Here is a 23,514-nt window from a genome sequence, read left to right as displayed (position 1 = left end):
GATTTCCTTAGAAAAAAGTGTGTGAATATTGTTGTATCTCACCATGGAGCCATTAAGCCCTCTCAGAAGAGATTACTCACATGTTGTTACTGGTTAAGCTGTGTGTGTTTATATTTTCTTAATCAATATTGACTTGTACTTTACATTCCATCCAATGTGTTGTGCTACTTCTGGTTTATCAGTGGTGTAGAGTTTGAGATGTCACTTGGCCGGGCCCCATTTGCTACCACACACTACAGGAACATTGTATGAGTTGAAACCCCATCATGAACAGTTTTATAACTGTGTACCTCACGTTGATTCAATAAAAATATTAATTTTTTTAAAAAGAAACATTTTATTCACTATTGTTGTTATTAATATACATTGTTTACTAGACATGTTTTATCTATTAATAGCAACAAACTTGGTATAATACAAGCATTTGGAAAGACATTTTATTGTTGCTTACATTTTTATGTATTAAATATGCAATTTGGGTTAACTAAAAAGCCAATAACTGCTATTATGGAAGGTAAATCTTGTTACTTTAAATTTAATTATTTTATAAAATAATTCCAAGAGTAGTTTTGGTAATTTTAGCACCTTCTTGGTGATGATTTTTAATATTTTTGCTTTTTGGGTACACCAACCAATACACAGGGTTTACTCCTGGCTTTGCATTAAGGAATTACTCCTAGCAGTGCTTGGAAACCATATGACATGCTGGGAGTCAAACATAGGTTGCCACATGCAAGACAAACACCCTACCTGCTGTACTATCGCTACAGCCCTGGTGACAATATTTTCACAAATAGATTTATTTTTCTAAAATTTTAATCTTTCCCTAATTTCCTGTCACCTTTCCTGTTTAATAAATATGTGTACTTTTTATGCAATGATGCATTCCTAAACAAGTGATTTAATCCCTCAAGTTCTCATAGTTTTGGAACACTATGCACACAAATATAAAATATATATAATTAAACTATATAGCACTGCACTGTCCTCCCATTGTTCATCAATTTGCTCGAGTGGGCTCAGTAACCGTCTTCATTGTGAGACTTGTTGTTACCGTGTTTGGCATATTGAATAAGTCATGAGTAGCTTGCCAGGCCTTGCCGTGCAGGCGAGATACTCTCAGTAGCTAGCCGGGCTCTCTGAGAGGGGCAGAGGAATCGAACTCGGGTAGGCCGCATGCAAGGCAAACACCTATCTGCTGTGATATATCTCCAGCCCTAAACCAGTAGATTATTTAAATATAGAAATTTAGGTAGAATACAAAATATGTGTTTTTATTACAGCATAATAAAATCAGAAGACATCTTTTTGCTCACTAGAAAATCTTTTCAGAAATTCCATAATAAAATACTTAAATAATTAATAGTAAATACCTAAGGAAAAATTGTAACATCATAAATTGTATTTTTATCAAATTTTCAATATCAATAAGTATCAGCTTTTCTGCATAATTGAAGAAACCACATCATAAAATTTTCTGACATTCACAAATAAAATATAACCTCAGACATGCCTCTGGATCCTTCTCAGGCTTAACCTCACATCCAGGAAGCTTGGAGGGGTCAGGTAGAGGGACTCACCTGCCCCAACAGATCCCTGCCAGCTAAAACCTTCCAGAACTCAATTGCCACCATGTTCATGGCCAATCTTCATAGGCTGAGTTGAGCCTGATCCGTGAGTCAATTTGCTGAAAAACTCTGATGTGAGTATTTTGTGACTGAAATCTCCAGGCTTGCATGGAGTTAGCAATGGGTAACCTTCCCCCATCTCCCTGTTCTTCTGGTAGCCTGGGCAGTCATTCCCACGAACTGACTCTGGCACCCTATAAGCTCATTAATGGCCATGATCCAGAGACTCGCAAATAAATCTCTGAAGAGAGCCACAAGCTGTAGAGATGCCACTGGACTCCAAAGTCACTATTCAGTTAAAAGCAACTCAAACTACATCAACTTATTTAAAATTCTAGAATGTCTGGAGCATGCAGCCATGACATCTCATACTCTACACCATTGATATACCAGGAGTAACATACCACATTGGATGGGGTATAAAGTAGAAGAAAAAATTGATCTCATATATATATATATATATATATATATATGCACACAAGGCTTGAACTTGTAACAGCATGTTAGTAAATCCTTACATAAGGGCTTAATGGCTCCAGGCTGAGATACAACAATCTTCACACACTTCCTTCTAAGGAAACTTTGATAATTTTTAGTGGATTATACATAACAAGCAATACAAAATAAAATTATTTAGGGGCTGCTATTGGGGTAGGCTTAGGTGGGTGTAGGGAAAATTAGAAATATTGGTGGTGGGAATCTTTAATAGTGATGGGATTGGTGTTGGAATGTTGAATGTAATAAACTATTGTGAACAACTTTATAAAAATAAAATAAAACAAAAATAAAGCATAATCTCTTCAATAGACTTAAGTGCATAAGTAACTAGTTTGCGATATATTATTATATATAATAATGTACAAATAACTCACACTATCACTTTAGTAAAAGGTCCTTGAGAAACTTGAAGGAATAGGTCAATTTAGTTGTGTAAATAATCGCAGGGAGGCACTATATAGATTTAATCACCAAATTGAACAGGTCTCTAGTCTTGATAATTGTGTTGTAGCATAAAGACCACAGAATATTTCAATATGGAGGAAATGGAATTTGCATTTCAAATGCAAAAAAGCATCATTAAAGAATGAATAATAATAGAATAAATATTTTTTCTATTAAACACAAAAAATGGAGATTATTACTAGCAAAGTAAATGGCAGCTATTTCTTATGAACATTGATACAAATATCTTCAACAAAATCTTAGGTAGCCAAAAATAGTATGTTAAAATAATCATCAAAAGGTCTATTATCAGTTGCTTTTCATCCTGGTGGTGGCAAGTGTGGTTCAATATACACAAATGAACTTCTATACGGTATCAGCTGAAGGAAAGAACCAGTTCATGTGATTATATCAATTGGTGTAAAGAATTTTGATGGGATTCAATGTCATTCATGATTAAAAAATACAACCCTACAATTTCAGAAAATAAGAAACAGATATCTCATACTTAGCAATGAAAACCGGAACCTCCTTCCTGAGATCAGAAAAAAGACAAGGATGTTCACTTTCTCCACTTTTATTCAATACAACTTTGAAGTCCTTGTCACAACAGTCAAGTAAGAAAAAGAAAACCAAACCATAATCAAAAGGAAATCACTATTTGAAGATTATGTAATAACAAACATTAAAAACTCTAAAGAATCCAAAAACTATTATTAGTAATAATAAAACATTATGGCAGTGTCACTATCACTATCATCCCATTGTTAATCAATTTGCTTGAGTGGGAGCCAGTAATGTCTCCATTCATCCCTGTCATGTCAGCTAGTGTAACTCGATGGTATATTGGGGGCTCTTTCAGGATCAGGGGAATGAGGACCATAATTGTTATTGTTTTTGGCATATCGAGTATGCCATGGGTAGCTTGCCAGGCTCTGCCATGCGGGCAGGATACTCTCGATAGCTTGCCAGGCTCTCCGAGAGGGATGGAGGCTTTTGAGGCATTCTCTAATCACCTCTACTGGTGTTCCAAGTCAGGCATATATGAGGGCAGGATACTATAGGTAGCCTGCCGGGTTCTCTGAGAGTGAAAACTAGACAATAAGAGGTTTCGTCTTGACAATAAGAATGTGGCCCTGCACTTCTGGGAGCTTGGTTTTACAGTATCTAGATCTTGGCCGTTGATGGGGTTACGCGGCAGTTGGTGAGTGTAACTGTCTAGCTACTGAAAGATAGGGGATCTGGGTGGAGGAGGCCCAGTCCCCGAGCAGGCTTGAAGATCTCAGTCCCGGATCCCGCACACCTGGGTTCCTCTGCCGATTCCTTCATGCATGAGGCTCGTACATGGCAGTGTACCAATACAAAATCAACACTCAAAAGTCTTTGGCATTTCTCAACTGAAAGAGAAATAAAGAATAAGGAAAACCCCCATTAAAAATCTGTTCAAATAGTCAAATATGTACGAATCAATTTAATAGAGGCTGTGAAAGACTTACACTTAAACCACGTCACTACTGAAAATAATATATTAGGACCTCAGTTAAGTTTAACGTAACTTAAAATTATTTTACGTTCATAAATTGGAAGAAATAATCAAAATGTCCATCATACTTCAGGCATTGTACAGACTCATGCAATCCTCAGTTAAACTGATTCAAGAACTTAGAACAATCAAAATTTTTATAGAATCATAAAGTTCCCAAACAGTCAAAGAAATTCTCAGAAAAAGGGTTGAAATTACTGCTCTTTTTCACTGCAAACCTTATCATAAAGCAATAGTAATAAAAATATGGGATACTTGAATAAAGATAGATTCACTGAAATTTGGAAAAGAAATCGCACATAAAATCCTCAAATTTATCATAGTTGATAGATAACAAAGAAACTAGGTGCATAGAGGAAGAGTGGAAAACCCCTTTAACAAGTGCTGTTGTGGAGCTGAACAGCCATATGTAAAGAAAAGAAACTAGAACCCTATATCACTCCATTCAGAGATGTTAGTACAGATGGATTAAAACCCTCATTAGACCAAAATTCATAAAAGATATTGAGGAAACAGAGGCAGGACCTTGGAAATAGACTTCAGAGGTGCTTTCAATTATTTGACTACAGACTCAAGAACAACATAAATAAAACTAAACAATGGGACTACATCAAATGAAAAAGATTTTACATGACAAAAAATATCTCGAACTAAAATGAAAATGAATCCTTCTAAGAGGGAGAAACTGTAGTTCTAATATCCAAGCCAAATAAAACACTCATAAATCTCAACTTCAAAAAATATTGAGTCTATAAAAATTATGGAGCAAATATGAACAGATAGTTTCCCCAAAGAAGACACAGGGATGATTGGTAGACATATACACAAAAACGCTCTCCTGCTAGGAACAATAGTATAGGAGATGGAGCAAGAATTTGCTTTGCAAGCTGTAGTCAAAATTCAATCCCCAGCACCCCTATAGTCAAGAGGCACTACCAGTACAATCCATGAGCACAGAAACAGGCTGAGAACCTTGGGTGTGGCCCCAAACAAGCAAACAAAAAGTGTTCATTTCTATTTATTATTTACAAATTGACTATCAAAGGAACAAGGCAAGAACACCTCATGCCATACATCAAAACTGGAAACAACTGGTTTCCTGGCATTGTGGTTCAAATGGAATATTTGCTCACAGTCAATGGGTGATCAGTAAACCTTTTGACTGTAAACTTTACTATAAGATTAAAGTAAAGTAAAGGCCCTCCCGTTGTTCATCGATTTGCTCGAGCGGGCCCAGTAATGTCTCCATTGGAGACTTTGTTGTTACTGTGTCTGGCATATCGAATACATCACAGGGAGCTTGCCAGGCTCTGCCGTGCAGGCGAGATACTCTCGGTAGCTTGCCAGGCTCTCCAAGAGGGGCGGAGGAATCGAACTCGGGTCGGCCATGTTGGCTGCTGCGTGCAAGGCAAATGCCCTACCGCTGTGCTATCGCTCCAGCCCCCACTATAAGATTAGAGTAATAAAAATGATTAAAATTTTTAATTGAGTCTCTATAGAGAGCTGTATAAAGTTTTTCAAAAGTACAAAAATAGAGGTTCCATACAACCTATCAATTCAACTTCTTGTCAACTATTTCCTAAATACAAAAGTATTAATTAAAAAATATGCACATTTTTATTCATACAGCACTTAGTGTATTAGCCACATTATGGGAATTACAGATGGATTAATATAATTGTGCTTAAATATGCAATAGAATACTAGGCAACCACAAGGAAAGATAGAAACGTGCAGTTTACTGTGGATGGAATTGCAGGATATCAATCTTATGTGAGTGAGAAGACAACTACTAGATTGATCTCTCTATTCTGTGGAATATAGATAGACAAAAATGAGAGAATAGATAGTACTGAAATGACAACTTGTTGGTCTTGTATCACAAAGCTTATTAACAAAGAGTAGAAAAGAAAACAAGAGGTGATCCGGGGGCAGTGTTGATGCTCTGAGCCGTGATCCTCCTGGTGATATATAATAATTTTGCAAATCCATACTATAAGCCTAAACATGTTTGTAACTACCTAAATAAAAATAACTTTGAAGAACAGATTGATTCTGATTAATTTTGCTCTATAGTCTTTAAAAGTAACACCACCAAATTTTCTCTCTCTCTCTCTCTCTTTGAAGTTAGGAATAATGTAATTCAGTATGTGCATAAAACAATCAAGTATATCTAAATTTTATAAAAATTTAAAATTAATATTTTTATATTCCATTCAAGTGAGTTATAAGAAACATTTATCTTCAACATCAGCTAAAATTATTAGTGTTACTCATAGTTTCTCATAGATATTTCATTAAAATTTTCATATCTTCTCTCCAATTCCACTAACTTTTATGTTTAAAAGTTTTCATTTAACATATTATCTTAAGTTTCAAAATAAATACAGAAAAAATTAAAGTTAAAAATGTATCTTGTATTTGCATATGTGTATATCTCTAGAGTGGCATCTATGTTTTTCATGTATTTTTTTAAAAAACTTATGTACAATAAACACTTTATTAACTAATTTACTTCATTACTTTAGATGTAACTTTATTATTATATAACTTGTAATCTTACTCATTTTTAGCCAAATATGTACTTGTTGGCTGCTGAAGTATGAAAGCTTGATACTTCTCCCTTTCTGAAAGCACTCTCTGCTTCTATCTTTCAGGGAATCATATCTCTATTTTTTATTATAAATATAACAAATATGCCCTTTTACATAATACATTTTTACTTTTATGTATGTAAATAGTTAAAGTAAAAAATAATTTTTACTTCAACTAAAAGTATTGAGTCCAGAACCAACTTAACTATTACATTTTCTAATAATTCTTAATCACATTCTATTACCTCAAATAAATTCTTACTTCTACTGTTGCTTAAAAGTAGACATATATAAGGTTTCAACTTTATACCATGTCTTTCTTCCATAGTCACTTTTTGTTTCCCTCTTAGAAAAACCAATCTTTTTTTCCTATGTTTTTCTTTCATCCTATATATTGAAAGCTCTTTTGTTTTCTTCCAGAACTATATGGAATTTTAAAGTTAAAGTTTCACCCTTATGTTTATGATTCTAGAAATAGGTTCTTATATATAAATTACTAAAATTTGAATGCTTTCAGCTTCTCGATTTTATTAAAATGTATAAAATAGCAATGCCACATCTAATCCTCAGTACACGGTTATAAAATTAAATCATATCTATTGCTTTGCTGAATTTTGTCAGATATTTTAAGTTTTTAACATCAATTTAAATGAGCACTGCTTGAAAATGGCTCTGAGAAAATTATATAACTCCTGCCAGAGTGATGATATTCTTTAATCTAATCCTCACTACTAATGCCATTGACTTCATGATTTATTACAGATTCTCCACGAGAAAGCAAATAAACCTTACCTAGAGCATGTTTTAACTTCAATACTTATAATTATCTAGATTAAGCTTACCGATCAGATTTTTTTTTAATTAGCAGTAATCAAGCCTAGGTTAAACCTTATTGGCCACTGTGCAGAGCTACCTGTGAGAATTTTCACAGATGTTAAATACAGTATACAAAAATACCACATATTTCTGTTACCTCTGGTTTCCAGTTAAGAAAACTGAGATTTAGAGATACTATCCAAGTTATAGTTTAAGTTAAATCTCTCTAATAGCAAAAGTGCTGTCCTTACACAAGCTGCTTCCATATAGCTTATGAACAACAACAAAAAAATAACAAGAGATAGTAATTAGGAAAGCTACTGAAGATTATGAATTTCCAAGTGCTTTTTTCTTGTTTTTTTTACATAATGAGAATATTTATTATTTCCATCACGACCATTATATACACGATTTCAAATTATTTATGGAAATACCTTACCATTAATCAAAGTGTTAAGAGCCAGACTTTGGTTGAAAAATAGAGTTGGCTAAAACTAAATCACAAAATAATAAATTACTTCAATTTGTGTAAAACTAATAATTTAGGTTTTGGTACACTTTTCAGAGAAAGCCCTTTAAACTTTAATTGCAGAATATCTACATTACCCACCTGCCATTAGCGGTTACTTATTTTAATTCCAGGTAAAAAGAAAATATACAATGAAGCTGCAAATTTTGGGCTTGGACTCAAGTTCTGTTGATCTGTTTTGCTCTTTACAGTTTCTTCATAAACAAACAACTAAACATAAAATCACCCCAAAATCTGAGGTACTCATTTGTTGCTTAGTACACGTGCTACAGTAAAATGTCCACAAGGCCAAAACTATTTTCAGATATATGTGTAAATGAATAGATTTTAACCTTGACTTTTCCCACCTTCTTATTAAATGTGAACTCTGATTTTATTAGATGTGAAAGATAAAACTTCCCCCCGTAATTAGTAAATTGAGAAATATATTAATAGACTTCCCCCAAATTAAAATGTTATGCAAGCCTAGTCATTTATGTTATTTTTATGAAGGTCTTATAATGAAGCCTATGTAATCGCATGTTTTGTACTCCCTTATCTATTTTAGATAGATTCCTCTGTGGCTGAAGCAATAGCACAACGGGTAGGGTGTTTGCCTTGCACGCAGCCGGCCCAGCTTTGATTCCTCTCTCCCTCTCAGAGAGCCTGGCAAGCTACCGGGAGTATCCCATCCACACAGCAGCCTGGCAAGCTCCCCGTGGCATATTTGACATGCCAAAAGCAGTAACAACAATTCTCACAATGGAGATGTTACTGGTGCCTACTCAAGCAAAATCAATGAACAACCAGACAACAGTGCTACAGTGCTATATTCCACTGGATAAAATTTGAATTCTTAGGTATATTTGAATTAGGCTACCGTATTCTTATATGTCCCAAATCTTGCTTGATTGTAATAGTACTCTGTATTAAACAAATACATCTTTCTCATCTGATAAATTACAAATCACCTAGTAAAATTTATGCCCCTAATATTTCTCCATTCTAGTTATATCTTTGAACCCAACACTCTTAACTTTATACCTTTACTTTTCTATGTTTTCATACAGGCAACTATGGAGAAAGTGGAATGGAAGCTTTCAAAGACATGTCAGCCAAGGAAGGGATTTGCATTGCCCACTCTTACAAAATCTACAGCAATGCTGGGGAGCAAAGCTTCGACAAGCTGCTCAAAAAGCTCAGGAGTCATCTCCCGAAAGCCCGCGTGGTGGCCTGCTTCTGTGAGGGCATGACCGTCAGAGGGCTGCTTATGGCCATGCGGCGTCTGGGCTTAGCAGGAGAATTTCTGCTTCTCGGCAGGTGAGTTATGACGAGAAATTCATATAAAGGTAATAAAACTTAAATGCCTAAGATGCTTCCTTAAATCCTTATAGATTCCTTTAGGAAGCAGACTTGTTTCTAATGTGCTAATATTTGTGAAATAAGCTTTTGAAAAGAGCTCTATAAACTTATTTATAATATAGAATCTTAGAGTGTTAGGTTTAAAAGTGATAGATTCTTTTGGAATAAATTTGCAAATTATTAGAATGGGTTATTTTGCCTGATCTCTATATCCTTATTGGAAAAGTTTTATAAAGTGTAATTAAAGTTTCTATACCATCATAAGTTTCTATACTATTAATAGAGACTGACCTTAATCACCTAGAAAATTCATTTATTTACACTATTCAACACATTTTATGCTAATAGTGCAGAATCTGTAAACCTTAGTCAGAGCTGTGCAGGAGACTGCAAACAACAATGTGAAAATATGTGATGAAAACAAACAAAAGAGTGAAAACTGGCAAGCTCGAGAATTAAGAAATTTAAACCTATAAGCTAGAAGGCGTAATGTTCAAACTCAAACAATAACTCAGTAATTCCTCAACATTTTGTTCTGTTTAATCTTCAGTTGTTAGGTGTAAGACCATACAAAGTAGAAAAATATTCTGCATGCCTCTGTACATAGATATACACACTAATTTCATACAGAAACACATAGAGATACTCAGAATAATTTTTGGTCGAAGAAATGTTTAGTTATTCCTTGGTTGAATCAGATTGTCACATAAAATTAAATATTAATAATATGAAAAAATTCTATTTTTATTGAAATAAATGAACTTTACCGTTTCTTATGTTTAAGCATTATTGTTATTGCAAATATTTTCTCAATAAATAGACAATTTTGAGAAGTGACAATATCTTCAGAACCATTTCATCATTTAAAAGTAAAAAGTCAACTTGCTTTTGATAGTTCTTAAAGCAATCATGTTTCACTTATATTCTAAATACTTAACTGACTTTTTTTAATCAAGTTTAGGTGATACTTGGCACAATTTATGACAGTTTAATTTATCCAATTACTTTTCTGTTTGATCTGATGGTAATAGATAGTTTGTACAATTTTAGTATAGAGTATATATACATATATAGTATATATATTCTCTCTAGATAGTATATATATATATATATAGAGAGAGAGAGTATATCACTTAATAAAGTGACAGTGAGATTCCCTTTTCATAGATATAAGAAGTTTTACTTAAAACCATTCCTAAGTGGGCAAGATAAATTCACAAGCAGTTTCATAAACTCCTGCTATGTATCTGTTAATATAGATTAATTTAAACATGCAATAGGAACACTAGACCTAAAAAAAGAGAGGAAAATAAGCTGTTTTTAATAAGTTTTGTTTTTCTGATAGAGGATTAGAGATTGTATTCTGTAGTTTCTATATGCTTATTCTTATACAATAATTATCCCAAGCTGTCATTTTTCACAATTATAATTTATGATCAAATGTTTGGTTTATATATGTACCCAAGAAAAATAGAGTGGTATTAAAAATCTCTGAAATTTTACATTTATATTTTTATTACCAAGAGCATATGGAGGCCAAAATTCAATGCTTGTGCTTTTATTTTTAATATGTCATTTAGAGTAATTATATCCAAATAATTGGTGGTATAACAATTTTGTAACACTAATAAATTCAATTTTTGAATTATTTAATTGATTAGCTAGTAATAATTCAACTTTTACTTGAATTCCATTTATAGCACTTTTATGCAAATTTGTAGAAAAGATCTTTACTCTTTTTCCTTTTATTTCTTTGAAAATAACATGTGATTCACTTAAATACTCGAGAACAAAAGTATGATCCTTTGTTCACCTTGCCTTTGAAACATTCAAACTTCTCCCATTCCTACTTTTTCATTGTGAAATGATACTGTTTTTTAAAAATAATACTTTAGTTATTATAAATGGCACTTTTTATAATACCCTAGGTCTAAAAACATTTAAGACTAATAGTTCATTGAGCGGGCCCAATAACTTTTCCATTTTGACACTTCTCGTTACTGTGTTTGGCATATTGAATACATCATGGGTAGCTTGCCAGGCTTTGTGGTGCGGGCAAGATACTCTTGGTAGCTTGCCGGGCTCTCCAAGAGGGGTGGAGTAATCGAACTCAGCTCGGCTGGGCTGGCTGCGTGCAAGGCAAATGCCCTACCGCTGTGCTGTCACTCCAGCCCTAATTGTATCATTTATCAAATATTAAATGCTTACTGAATGCTGTTCTCTCGACACATTGTATTATTTAATTACTTATTTGACAAATATTGAGTGACTACTATGTGTTATGATTCTTGGAATACATTCGAAAACAAAAAAGAAAAGAATCATTCTACATATGGACTTTAACAGATGATAAATTAGAAAGGTAATAAGGGGTATGTACTGCAAAGAATTAATGGAGATGCATGCTGAAAGTAGACTATAGACCAAACATGATTGCCACTAAATGCCTCTTTTGCAAACCACAGCACCCAAAAGAGAGAGAAAACAAAAAGGAACGTCCTGCCACAGAGGCGGGGTGAGATGGGAGGGATGTAGGGGTCGGAGTGATACTGAGATCATTGGTGGTGGAGAATGGGCACTGGTGAAGGGATGGGTACTCTATAATTGTATAACTGAAACCCATGCACAAAAATTTGTAAGTCTAAAAAAATGAAAAAAATAAAATGAAAAAAAAGAATTAATCTAAAGAACAATTTTCTTGTTTAGAATAATTATTATCTCCATTTTGTTGAAAGGATTCTGTGTTCAATAAGCTTTGAATATTTATCTGGACAAAGTTTTATATATCTATATATGTATCTCTCTATATATAAGATAAAAGTACAATTTTAAATATTTGTGTAAATCTAGAAACTGAGCTGGAGCAATAGCACAGCGGGTAGGGCGTTAGCCTTACAAGCAGCCAACATGGCCGACCTGAGTTCGATTCCTCCGCCCCTCTCGGAGAGCCCGGCAAGCTACCGAGAGTATTGGATATGCCAGACACAGTAACAACAAAGTCTCCAATGGAGACGTTACTGGGCCCGCTCGAGCAAATCGACGATCAACGGGAGGGCCTTTACCTTTACCTTTTAGAAACTGAGCATAATTATTTCTTGGCAAGTTTAAAATATTCCAAGTATTCCTCATTTCTTTTCAGTACAATAGAGTTCTAGGATATTGAAAAAAAATTTAGTGTTTATACCAGAGAATTTAGAACACCCATTCACTTTCATTTTTCAAATGAGGAAACAGATACCACTGAATTTTTGTGACAGGGTCAAGTTCACACCAGAACCCAATTAACAGTTGTTTTTTCCTCACTCCTGTAGCATATAAAATGGAGACATTGCAGTATGTTAGTAAACTTGTTATTTTTTATACATCATGAGTTTATAAAAAAAAAACTTTTTGGGGCCTTACTGATAGCTCAAAGGACTGAGTCTATTTTTGACATGGTAGGGACCCCAGTTTGGTCCCCAGCACTTTATGGGTCTCTGAACACTAACAGGAGTGAAGTCCAAACAGAGGTCTGAGCAGTGGGCCCAAACAAAAAAACATAAACAAAGACAAAGAAAAAAGTTTACAAGATACTAATTTAGAACATTCAAATTTCAGACATATTTTATATATAAAATATTACCTCTTATAAACTTCTACTTAATTTATCCTATGATTTATCTGGAATTTTAAGATCATTTTGTTTACATATATTCAATATATGTAAAAGATATATCCAATCTCTGTTTTCTTCCCCTACTCCTGATGAGCTTGGATGAATAAATAGCATGTATATTCACTATTTCATAGAGGTCACATATTTAATAGCTACAGTTCCTTAATATGCCGTTTCATTGAGCTGTTTGCCAAGATTAAGCTCACTCTGTTACTTAGATATTTTTATCATCTTCCCATCTGTGTTCCACATCAGTAGAAAGTTAACATTCAAGATATCTAGACCTGGATGAAGTAATGAAATTCACATACAAGTGGTACTACATGGAAAATATCATGCTAAGCGAAATGAGTCAGAAAGAGAGGAACAGATAAAGAAAGATTGCATTTATCTGGGGGACATAAAGTAACAAAATAAGAGAGTAACACCCAGGAATAGCTGAGACAAATACCAGGAGGTTTACTCCATGGTTTGAAGGCCAGCCACATACTCTAGGGGTAAAGGCAGCTCAGATAGAGAAGGGAGCATCAAATAAAGGGTGTTGGGAGGATCCTCCCAGGATGGGAGATGCATGTTGAAAGTGGACTATAGGCCGAACATGATTGCCACTCAATGCTTCTTTTGCAAACCACAACACCCAAAAGGAAAGAGAGAACAAAAGGGAATGCCCTGCCACAGAGGTCGGGTGGGATGGGGGGATGGGGGGTGGGAGGGAAACTGGGATTAGTAGTGGTGGAGAGTGGGCACTGGTAGAGGGATGGGTGCTTGATCATTGTATGACTGAAACCCAAGCACAAAAATTTGTATGTCTACAACTGAACCTCATGGTGTTTCACTAATAAAAATAAAAAAATAAAATTGATCACTTGCTACCCTGTTACTCATCAATTTACTCAAGTGAGTGCCAGTAATGTCTCCATTCATCCCTGTTGCATGCTAGTGTAACCCAATGCCATCTGCTCATTCTAGGAACATGCAGAGCCTCAAACCGATCATTCAGGATCTTCACGAAAATGTCTGACCATCTTATAGGTGGACGTCCACGTGAAAAAAATTAAATTAAATTATAAAAAGATATTTAGACCTGGTTTATTCATTTGATTTCTAGGTAATCTGTTTTGTCAGTAAAGATATCCTACCCTTGGGCCAGAATGATAGTACAGCAGTTAGGGAGCTTAACTTTTATTCGGCTAAACTGGATTCCTTCTTCTGTACCCCATATGTCCTGCACCCCATCAGGAGAGAGATCTTTGAGCAAGCTATGAGTATCTCCATACATGCCCTCAATCATATTCACATACATATATATATATACACATGTATATGCATATACACATTCATGCATTTATATTCATATATTTATATACACACATACATATGCCCAGGTTTTGAAATTATTGTTAAACTCTTTTCCCCCTAATGACAGAATTAGAAATAAAATCAATTAGCTGTGGTATATTCTGAAACTTCAATCAAACTACACAGAGACTGACCTGAAATCCTAATAAACAGCCATTCACTTGATCACTTGACTTTCCGTTAATCATCGATTTGCTTGAGCAGGAGCCAGCAACGTCTCCATTTGTCCCTGTCGCATGCTAGTGTAGCCCAATGGCATCTGTTTGTTCTAGGAACACGAAGAGCCACAAACTGATTGTTCAGTATCTTGATGAAGAAGTCTGACCATCTGGTAGTTGGGCGGCCATGCAGTTTTTTGATATCCCATGATATCCAGTCAGGGCTCTAGTCCAGCGGTCGTCTCCAAATCTCATTACGTGTCCAGCCCATCTGATTATTGACGCCTTGACAAACGAGACAGCGTCCCTGATTCTTGATCATCAATGGAGGTCAGAACTCAGGATTCTTTCTCTCATTTGAGTGAAACGTGATACTTGAAGCATACCTCTTTCGATTCCTCTTTGGGAGACCCGAATAGCGTTCTGATCCTGTTTGCATAGGGCCCAGGTCTCTGAGGTGTATGTTAATGCAGGAAGAACAGTGGAATCAAAAATATGTGCCAGGAGATGGAGGTTCTTCATCCTCTTAGCTATTTCTTTGACACGCTTGAAGGCGTTCCAAGCCACTTTCTTTCTCCTGCGCAACTCAAGTGCCAGGTCATTCATCATGTTCACTTCTCGTCCTAGGTACACATAACTGTTGCATTTGGCAATGGTCTTTCTGTTGAGAGTGAATGGAGCGTCAGGAAAAAGCTGTTTCTCATAAACATTGATTTCGTGGGATTCAGCTGTAGTCTGACCTTTCCACACTCACGGTCGAAGTCAGCCAGCATTTGCGCCACTTGGCTAATGTTTGGTGTTATTAGAATGATGTCATCAGCAAAGTGGAGTTGGTGTAGTTGCCGACCATCTATCTTCACTCCTATTCCTTCCCATTCCAGTAGTCGCAGGATGTTCTCGAGGGTGGCACTGAAGAGTTTTGGTGAGATGGTATCACCCTGCCGAACCCCTCACTTGACATCGATGATTACTTCTTTGTAGAATGGTGAGATCCTTGTAGTGTATCCTCAATACAGCTCACAGAGGATCCTGATGTATTGAGTTTGAATGCCTTGATTGGCTAAGGCTTCAATGACCGCTTCCATCTCAACAGAATCAAAGGCCTTCTTTAAATCAATGAACACTAGACAGAGCGACATCTTGAACTTCCAAGAGACCTCAATGAGCTTGATTATTGTGTGGATATGGTCGATGGTGCTGAATCCATTCCAGAACCTGACTTGCTCACATGGTTTTCCTTCATCTAGTGTTCTGCCAATTCTACTTAGGATGACTCGAGTGAACAGCTTGTAGATGACAGACAATAGGCAGATTGGGCAATAGTTGCCAATGTCATGGATGTTTCCCTTCTTGTACAGTAGTACAGTCCTGCTGGTTTTCCACTGGGACGGACCTTGTATTCAGACAGGTACTGCATGAAGAGCCAAGCCAGTGTATTGAAGAGCCATTATCTTTTTTATTTTAACTTTACTCATTCAATTTAACAAAACTCTATTACTTAAGATAATAATAAAAGACAGTTTTTAAAAATCACATTATTTTCTCTATAAAAGAAACATTTTATTTATTTATTTTAATTTTTTAAACTTTTAAATGAATCACCATGAGTTACAATTACAGACTTACAATCTTTCGTGCTTACAGTTCGGTCATAAAATGATCAAGTACCCATCCATCCAACAGTGCCCTTCTTCCACCAACAATTATCTTAGTATCCCTCCCACTACCACCACCCCATTCCCCCCACCCTGCCTCTGTGGCAGTGCATTTACTTTTGTTCTCTCTCTCCTTTTGGGAATTGTGGCTTGCAACACAGGTATTGAGTGGCAATCATATTCAGTCTATAGTTTGCTTTCTGCTTGTATCTCCCATCCCGAGCTGGCCCTCCAAGCACCCTTTACTTGGTGGTGCCTTCTCTATCTGAGCTGCCTTTTCCCTTAGCATGTGAGGCCAGCTTCCAAGTCGTGGAGCAATCCTCCTGGTACAAATCTCTACTATTCTTGGGTGTAAGACTCACATTCTGTTACTTTATATTCCACAAATGAGTGCAATATTTCTATGTCTGTCCCTCTCTTTCTGACTTCTTTCACTTAACATGATACTCTCCATGTTGATATACTTATATGAAAATTTCATGAGTTCATCCTTTCTAACAGCTGCATAGTATTCCATTGTGTTGATGTACCAAATTTTCTTTAACCAGTAATCTGTTCTCAGGCACTCAGGTTTTTTTTCTAGATTCTGGCTATTGTAAACAGTGCTGCTATGAACATACAAATACATATGTCATTTCTACTATACTTTTTGCATCTCCGGAATATATTCCCAGAAGTAGTATTACTGGATCAAATGGGGGCTCAATTTCTAATTTTTTGAGAAGCGTCCATATGGTTTTCCAAAAGGGTTGAACCAGTAAGCATTCCCACCAGCGGTGAAGGAGGATCTCTTTCTTCCCACATCATCGCCAACACCGGTTGCTTTTGTTCTTTCGGATGTGGACCAGTCTCTGTGGTGTGATATTATCTCATTGTTGTTTTGATCTGCATCTCTGTGATATTACTGATGAAAAGCATTTTTTCATGTGACTTTGGCAATTTAGATTTCTTCTTTGAGAAAGCTTCTGTTCATTTCATCGTCCCATTTTCTGATGGGGTTGGATATTTTCTTCTTGTAGAGTTCGATCAGTGCATTGTATATCTTTGATATCAGTCCCGTATCAGATGGGTATTGGGTGAATATCCTTTCCCATTCTGTAGATATTTTTGGTATCCTGGACACGGTATCTTTTGAGGTGCAGAAGCTTCTTAGTTTAAGATAGTCCCATTTGTTTATCTCTGTTTCAATTGTTTAGTCAGTGGTGTGTCATTAGAAAAAAAACTTTATTTTTTGAAACTAGATGTGTCTGCATGATTTATTAAGTAAACAGCCTATTCTCACTCAAGTGATATTATTTAATATATACAAATACCAATGTTTCATGTATTGAATTTTATATTTTAAAAGTATATGATTTCTACCTCCTAAGATAAAATTTTATATATTTTAGTAGCATTGTTTTATTGTTTTTTTTAATTTCCAGTATTTTTACATTGTTTATTCTGATAACTTTAATGATTAGTAGGTATGTCATCATAATATTTTTTACCTATCATTAATTTTTTTCTGGTGTCAGCTCCTTGCAAAGAAAGTGCCTTAACCTCTGTACTATCCCTCTGACTCTAAAATTATGTTTAAATATTGGTTCTAGATTAACATTTAATTAAATTAGTTCAATTCCAACATAAAGAATCAATTTTATCCAATTTTGTACTCTTCCATAAAAATAAATAGGGCATGAGCACAGCCATATTTGGCCTCAAAGTAAACAAAAAAATATTGCCTACCTGGGGCCATAGAGATAGAACAATGAGTAAGGTGCTGGGCTTGCCTGCAGCTGACTTGGACCATGCAGTAGTACCCGTAGAAGCAAGCTGAATGAAGAGGTAGGTGCAAGCCAGGAGCACTGCTATTCCAGATGGCAAAAGAAAATTGCTAATTAAAAAATATCGTTTTAATAAAATTATTACTGTGTTTTATGATTTTCATATGTATGGTTTTAAATTTTAACACTGGAGCGATAGCACAGCGGTAGGGTGTTTGCCTTGCACGCAGCCAACATGGCCAACCCGAGTTCGATTCCTCCGCCCCTCTCGGAGAGCCCGGCAAGCTACCGAGAGTATCTCGCCCTCACGGTAGAGCCTGGCAAGCTCCCCGTGACATAATCGATATGCCAAACACAGTAAAAACAAAGTCTCCAATGGAGACGTTACTGGGCCCGCTCGAGCAAATCGATGATCAACGGGAGGGCCCTTTTCTTTACTTTACTCTCATTGTAGTGCTTACTGAATGTTTTAGCTTTTTATAGGAGATTTAGCTTTTCTAGATATGCATAATTTTCATCAAATTTTGAATCAGTTCACAGAAACTTTCGCAAAGAAGAAATTCGACTGGCAAAAAGGCACATGAGAAAATGCTCTATATCACTAATCATCAGAGAGATGCAGATCAAAACCACAATGAGATATCATTTCACACCACAGAGACTGGCCCACATTCACAAGAACAAAAGAACCAATGCTGGCGCGGATGTGGCGAGAAAGGGACCCTCCTTCACGGCTGGTGGGAATGCCGGCTGGTCCAACCCTTTTGGAAAACAGTATGGACGACTCTCAAAAAATTAGAATTTGATCTGCCATTTGACCCAGCTATAGCACTCCTGGGAATATATCCCAGAGAGGCAAAAAGGTATAGTCAAAGTGACATCTGTAATTGTTTGTTCATTGCAGCACTCTTTACAATAGCCAGAATCTGGAAAAAACCTGACTGCCCAAGAGCAGATGACTGGTTAAAGAAACTTTGGTACATTTACACAATGGAGTACTATGTAGCTGTTAGAAAGATGAAGTTATGAAATTTATATACAAGTGGTACTACATGGAAAGTATCATGTTAAGCGAAATGAGTCAAAAAGAGCGGGATAGACACAGAAAGATTGCATTCATCTGGGGAACATAAAGCAACAAAAAGGGAGACTAACACCCAGGAATGGCTGAGATTAATACCAGGAATTTTGCTCCATGAATGGAAGGCCAGCCACACGTTCTAGGTGAAAAGGAAGCTCAGATAGAGAAGAGAGCACCAAATGAAGGGTGTTGTGAGGACCCTCCCAGGGTGGGAGAAGCATGCTAAAAGTAGTCTATAGACCAAACATGATTGCCACTCAATGCCTCTCTTGCAAAACACAGTACCCAAAAGAAGAGAGAGAGAACAAGGGGGAATATCCTGCCACAGAGGCAGGATGGGATGGGGGGGTGGGGAATGGGGGTTGGGGGGGAGGCTGGGACCCGTGTTGATGGATGGCGGGCACTGGTGGAGGGATGGGCACTTGATCATTGTATAACTGAAACCCAAGCACAAAATTTGTAAGCCTATAACGGTACCTCATGGTGTTTCACTAATAAAAAAGAAAATAAATAAATAAATAAATATAGTAAGCTACAGGAGCCTGCTAAGGAGGGGCCAGAGTGATAACTCAAGAGCTGAGCACATTCCTCACCGTAGGGGGTGAGTAGGAACAGAACAACTGGGTTCAGTGGAAAATGCTCAGTGCATAATCACAGGGAGTGATCTTCAAGAAAAGAGCTGATAGTAAAAGTAGGCCTAAGCACAACCAGGTGTGGCCAAAAACAAACAAAAGGAAAGAATTTAATAAAAAGCATGGTACTTTCTAGAAAGAAATTAAAATTGAAAGTTTTAAGCTTAAATTTAGAAGTAGAAAGTAAAGAAAATGAAGTCAGATGTATATATGTAAAAAATGATTTTGTAGACTGCATGACTTTTTATTTCCTGTGAGAATTATTAACAATACTGACATTTATGCTAAAAATTAATCTTCTGGAGATTTATGATCAATAAAAATAAGGAAAGACATCATAAAAAAATTTTTGAATCAGTTCATTAATCACTGTCACTGTCACTGTCCTCCCGTTGTTCATCGATTTGCTCGAGCGGGCCCAGTAACGTCTCCATTGAAGACTTTGTTGTTACTGTGTTTGGCATATCGAATACATCACGGGTAGCTTGCCAGGTTCTGCCGTGCTGGGGTGATACACTCGATAGCTTGCCAGGCTCTCCGAGAGGCGTGGAGGAATCGAACTCGGGTCGGCCCTGTTGGCTGCGTGCAAGGCAAACACCCTACCGCTGTGCCATTGCTCCAGCCCAGTTCATTAGTCATGAATTACTTTTCTCAGTTTATTACATATAACACTAGTGCATATAAAACAAAAGCAAGCAATCATTATTTTATTTTTATAAAATTAATTTTCTAGAGTAATATTTAGTATTTTTAACTATAAGGCTGGAGCGATAGCACAGCGGTAGGGCATTCGCCATACAAGCGGCCAATATGGCCGACCCGAGTTCGATTCCTCCGCCCCTCTCAGAGAGCCCGGCAAGCTACTGAGAGTATTGATATGCCAGACACAGTAACAACAAAGTCTCCAATGGAGACGTTACTGGGCCCGCTCGAGCAAATCGACGATCAACGGGAGGGCCTTTACCTTTACCTTACCTTAATGATTATGCAAGTAATTCTTAGATTAAAGTTTTACCAATTTTAAATGCTCATAAATGAGATCTAAGAACTTTTTAAAAAATTGTCATAAGCCTACTCAAATGAAAATGATATTAGATGTGAAGATAGATGCCTAAATCATTAATTCATATCTTGCTAAATCATAAGAAATACTCCTAAAAGTTGCATTTTATAATGTATTACTCAGTTGTGAAATCATGAAGAATTTTCCTCTGAGATCAGACACATAAGACTGTCTACTTTTATCATTAATGTTCAAATAATTTTGAAAGATTTAGCCACAGCATCTAAGCAAATTGATGGGATTACACGGTGCCAGGGACAGTTGGTGGGTGTAACATCTGGAAGATGGGGGATCCGGGTGGAGTTGGCCCCAGTCCCAATCCGAGCAGGCTTGGAGATCTATGCCTCAGGTCCCGCACACCCGGGTTCCTCTGCTGATTCCTTCATGCTGAGGCTCGTCCGAATGTGTGGGGAGTAGTTTTAAGCATGGCTGTGTCTGGAACTGGAGGTCTTCAGCTGCCAGGGCTCTGCTCGGAGTGGGGAGGAAAACTCAACCCACCCTCCTCCAAGGGGCCCCGGTGGAGGAGAATATCTTATTATCTAGGTCTTACTCTGGAGAACCAGGCAGGCTACCAAAAGTATCCTGCCCCCATGGCAGAGTCTGGCAAACTCCCCGTGGTGTATTCAACATGCCAAAAACCAGTAACAATGATGGGTCTCATTCTCCTGACCCTGAAAGAGCCGTGAATGTAGCGCTTTTTAAAATCTCAGGGCTAGGACGAAGGAGACATTACTGGGGCATGCTCGAGGCAATCGATGACCAACAGGATGACAGTGATCTAAGCAAGTAAATATTCTCCAGTGGCAAAATGAAGAGACTACTACTGGCAGTCAGATTACAACATAGGGAACATCCTGATCACTGAACAGTTAATATAAACCTTAAATAAGTACAAGGTCTACAAAATCAAAATACTTAACAATGTTGAATTTCCTAAAGGTAAAATTTTCTAAGCTAAAAGAGACAGACATTTTAAAATACAATTTACAATTATGTCTAAAGGAGTTACGTACCTATGGGGCTGGAGCAAATGCACAGCGGGTAGGGTGTTTGCCTTGCACGCAACCAACATGGCCGACACAGGTTCGATTCCCAGCATCCCATATGGTTCCCCGAGCACTGCCAGGAGCAATTCCTGAGTGCATGAGCCAGGAGTAACCCCTGAGCATCGCCGGGTGTGACCCAAAAAAAGAAAAAATAAAATAAACAAATAAAGGAGTTAAGTACCTAGACATAAACTTAACAATGAATGGTAATGTTTTGAACATTGAAAACTATAGGAAAAGTTATAAACCACGAAGAAGGCTAGAGCAGTGGTATGAAGGTGGGCATGTGCTCTGTACACAGCCAACCAGGGTTCAGTCCCAGAATCCCAGGGCCCCACATTGTCTCCTGAGACTACTGAGAGTGATCTGACACAAAGCTAGGGGTAAACCCTGAGTAAGAGTTTCTATTTAGCCATAGCCCCCACTAGCATTTATTTCTGGACTTTTAAAAATATAAATATACTCCATTCTCACAATTGTTAGTGGTATTTTACTGGTGGGCTGGATCGATAGCACAGTGGGTATTGCGATTGCCTTGCAGGCCGCCAACATGGCTGACCCGAGTTCAATTCCTCTGCCCCTCTCAGAGAGCCCGGCAAGCTACCGAAAATATCTCACCTGCATGGCAAAGCCTGGCAAGCTACCTGTGACGTATGCCAAACACAGTAACAACAAAGTCTCACAATGGAGATATTACTGGGCCCACTCGAGCAAATTGATGAACAACGGCAGGACAGTGACAGTGACAGTGATTTTACTGGCATTTTAACTTGCATTTTCCTGAAAATCAGTGCAATGACCTTTTTTTTTTTCTTTCTTGTAACTGGTAGTTAATTGAAAGAAAAAAATGAACACTAGTTCAGTTGTCCTCATGTCTTAAATTTGAATGAACTGTCTTGCAATTCATTTATGATAAAGCCACAAATTATGACTTTTTTTCCTGAACACCTACATAGATCTTCTTTCCTCCTCTCTTTGCTGCCATATCCCGAGGACCCTCTTCTGACTCATTCAGTTCCAGTTATCATAGTCTTTTTAGAAAAGTTAAGCACCATGACTTGCAAAATTGTTCATAATGCAGTTTTTGTAGGCTTTTGATACTCCCACCCAGCACCCCAGCACCTAAGTCTACCCACTATCTACCCACTATCAGTGTCCTCTATTTTCTCAACCATACATAGAGTCTTCCCCCATATCAGGTACATGATAATTAGTTTATAATATATTGCTTGTAACAACCAAATCACTAAAAGAATGATTTAAAATAAAACTTAAATAAAAGAAAATTTATGAAAATTGTACTTCATTACAGGATTATTTAGTCTTTCACTGGCTTTTATGCCAATTTTTCATCCAATTTAGTGTGCTTCCCCTGGAATTAGTGCTATGGAATTTAAAAGCATCATGCAGCCACATATCCAGAAATGTCAGCATCTGGAGAGCTGGGCTGAGCATGTGAATCAGTAGCACTAGGATGTGTCTTCAGAGATGCTTAGTGAGGCCATGGAGTTAGGCCGCATGTCATTGGCATGGCAGCAGCAGTGGGATGTGGGTAGGGCTGTCAAGGACTGGACTCCCTCCCCTCCTGAATGATCTCAGGGGTCTTATCTTGTAATCCTCTTCTTTTAGTCCCCTCAGAGCTCATGCTTTTACTCTTCCCTTTGTTTGAAACAATCCTCCTCAAGGTATCCTTACCATAGAACTCA

At 36.9% G+C, this 23,514-nt stretch overlaps 1 protein-coding gene across 2 annotated transcripts in view; it reads left to right on the top strand.

Annotated features, from left to right (window-relative positions):
• The window catches only part of GRM5 (glutamate metabotropic receptor 5), a 607,899-nt gene that overhangs the window by 201,045 nt on the left and 383,340 nt on the right, over positions 1–23,514 (top strand). For both annotated transcript variants that reach the window (XM_056114524.1, XM_056114523.1), the window contains exon 2: positions 9,102–9,351. In XM_056114524.1, coding sequence (XP_055970499.1) covers positions 9,102–9,351 — 250 coding nt within the window. The remainder of the gene's footprint in view (positions 1–9,101; positions 9,352–23,514) is intronic.

Source organism: Sorex fumeus, unplaced genomic scaffold, assembly GCF_029834395.1.
Source record: "Sorex fumeus unplaced genomic scaffold, SorFum_2.1 ptg000026l, whole genome shotgun sequence".
In the NCBI taxonomy this organism is placed as follows: domain Eukaryota; kingdom Metazoa; phylum Chordata; class Mammalia; order Eulipotyphla; family Soricidae; genus Sorex; species Sorex fumeus.
Note: the sequence above shows the minus strand (reverse complement) of the source record. Positions and strands in the feature narration are given on the sequence as shown.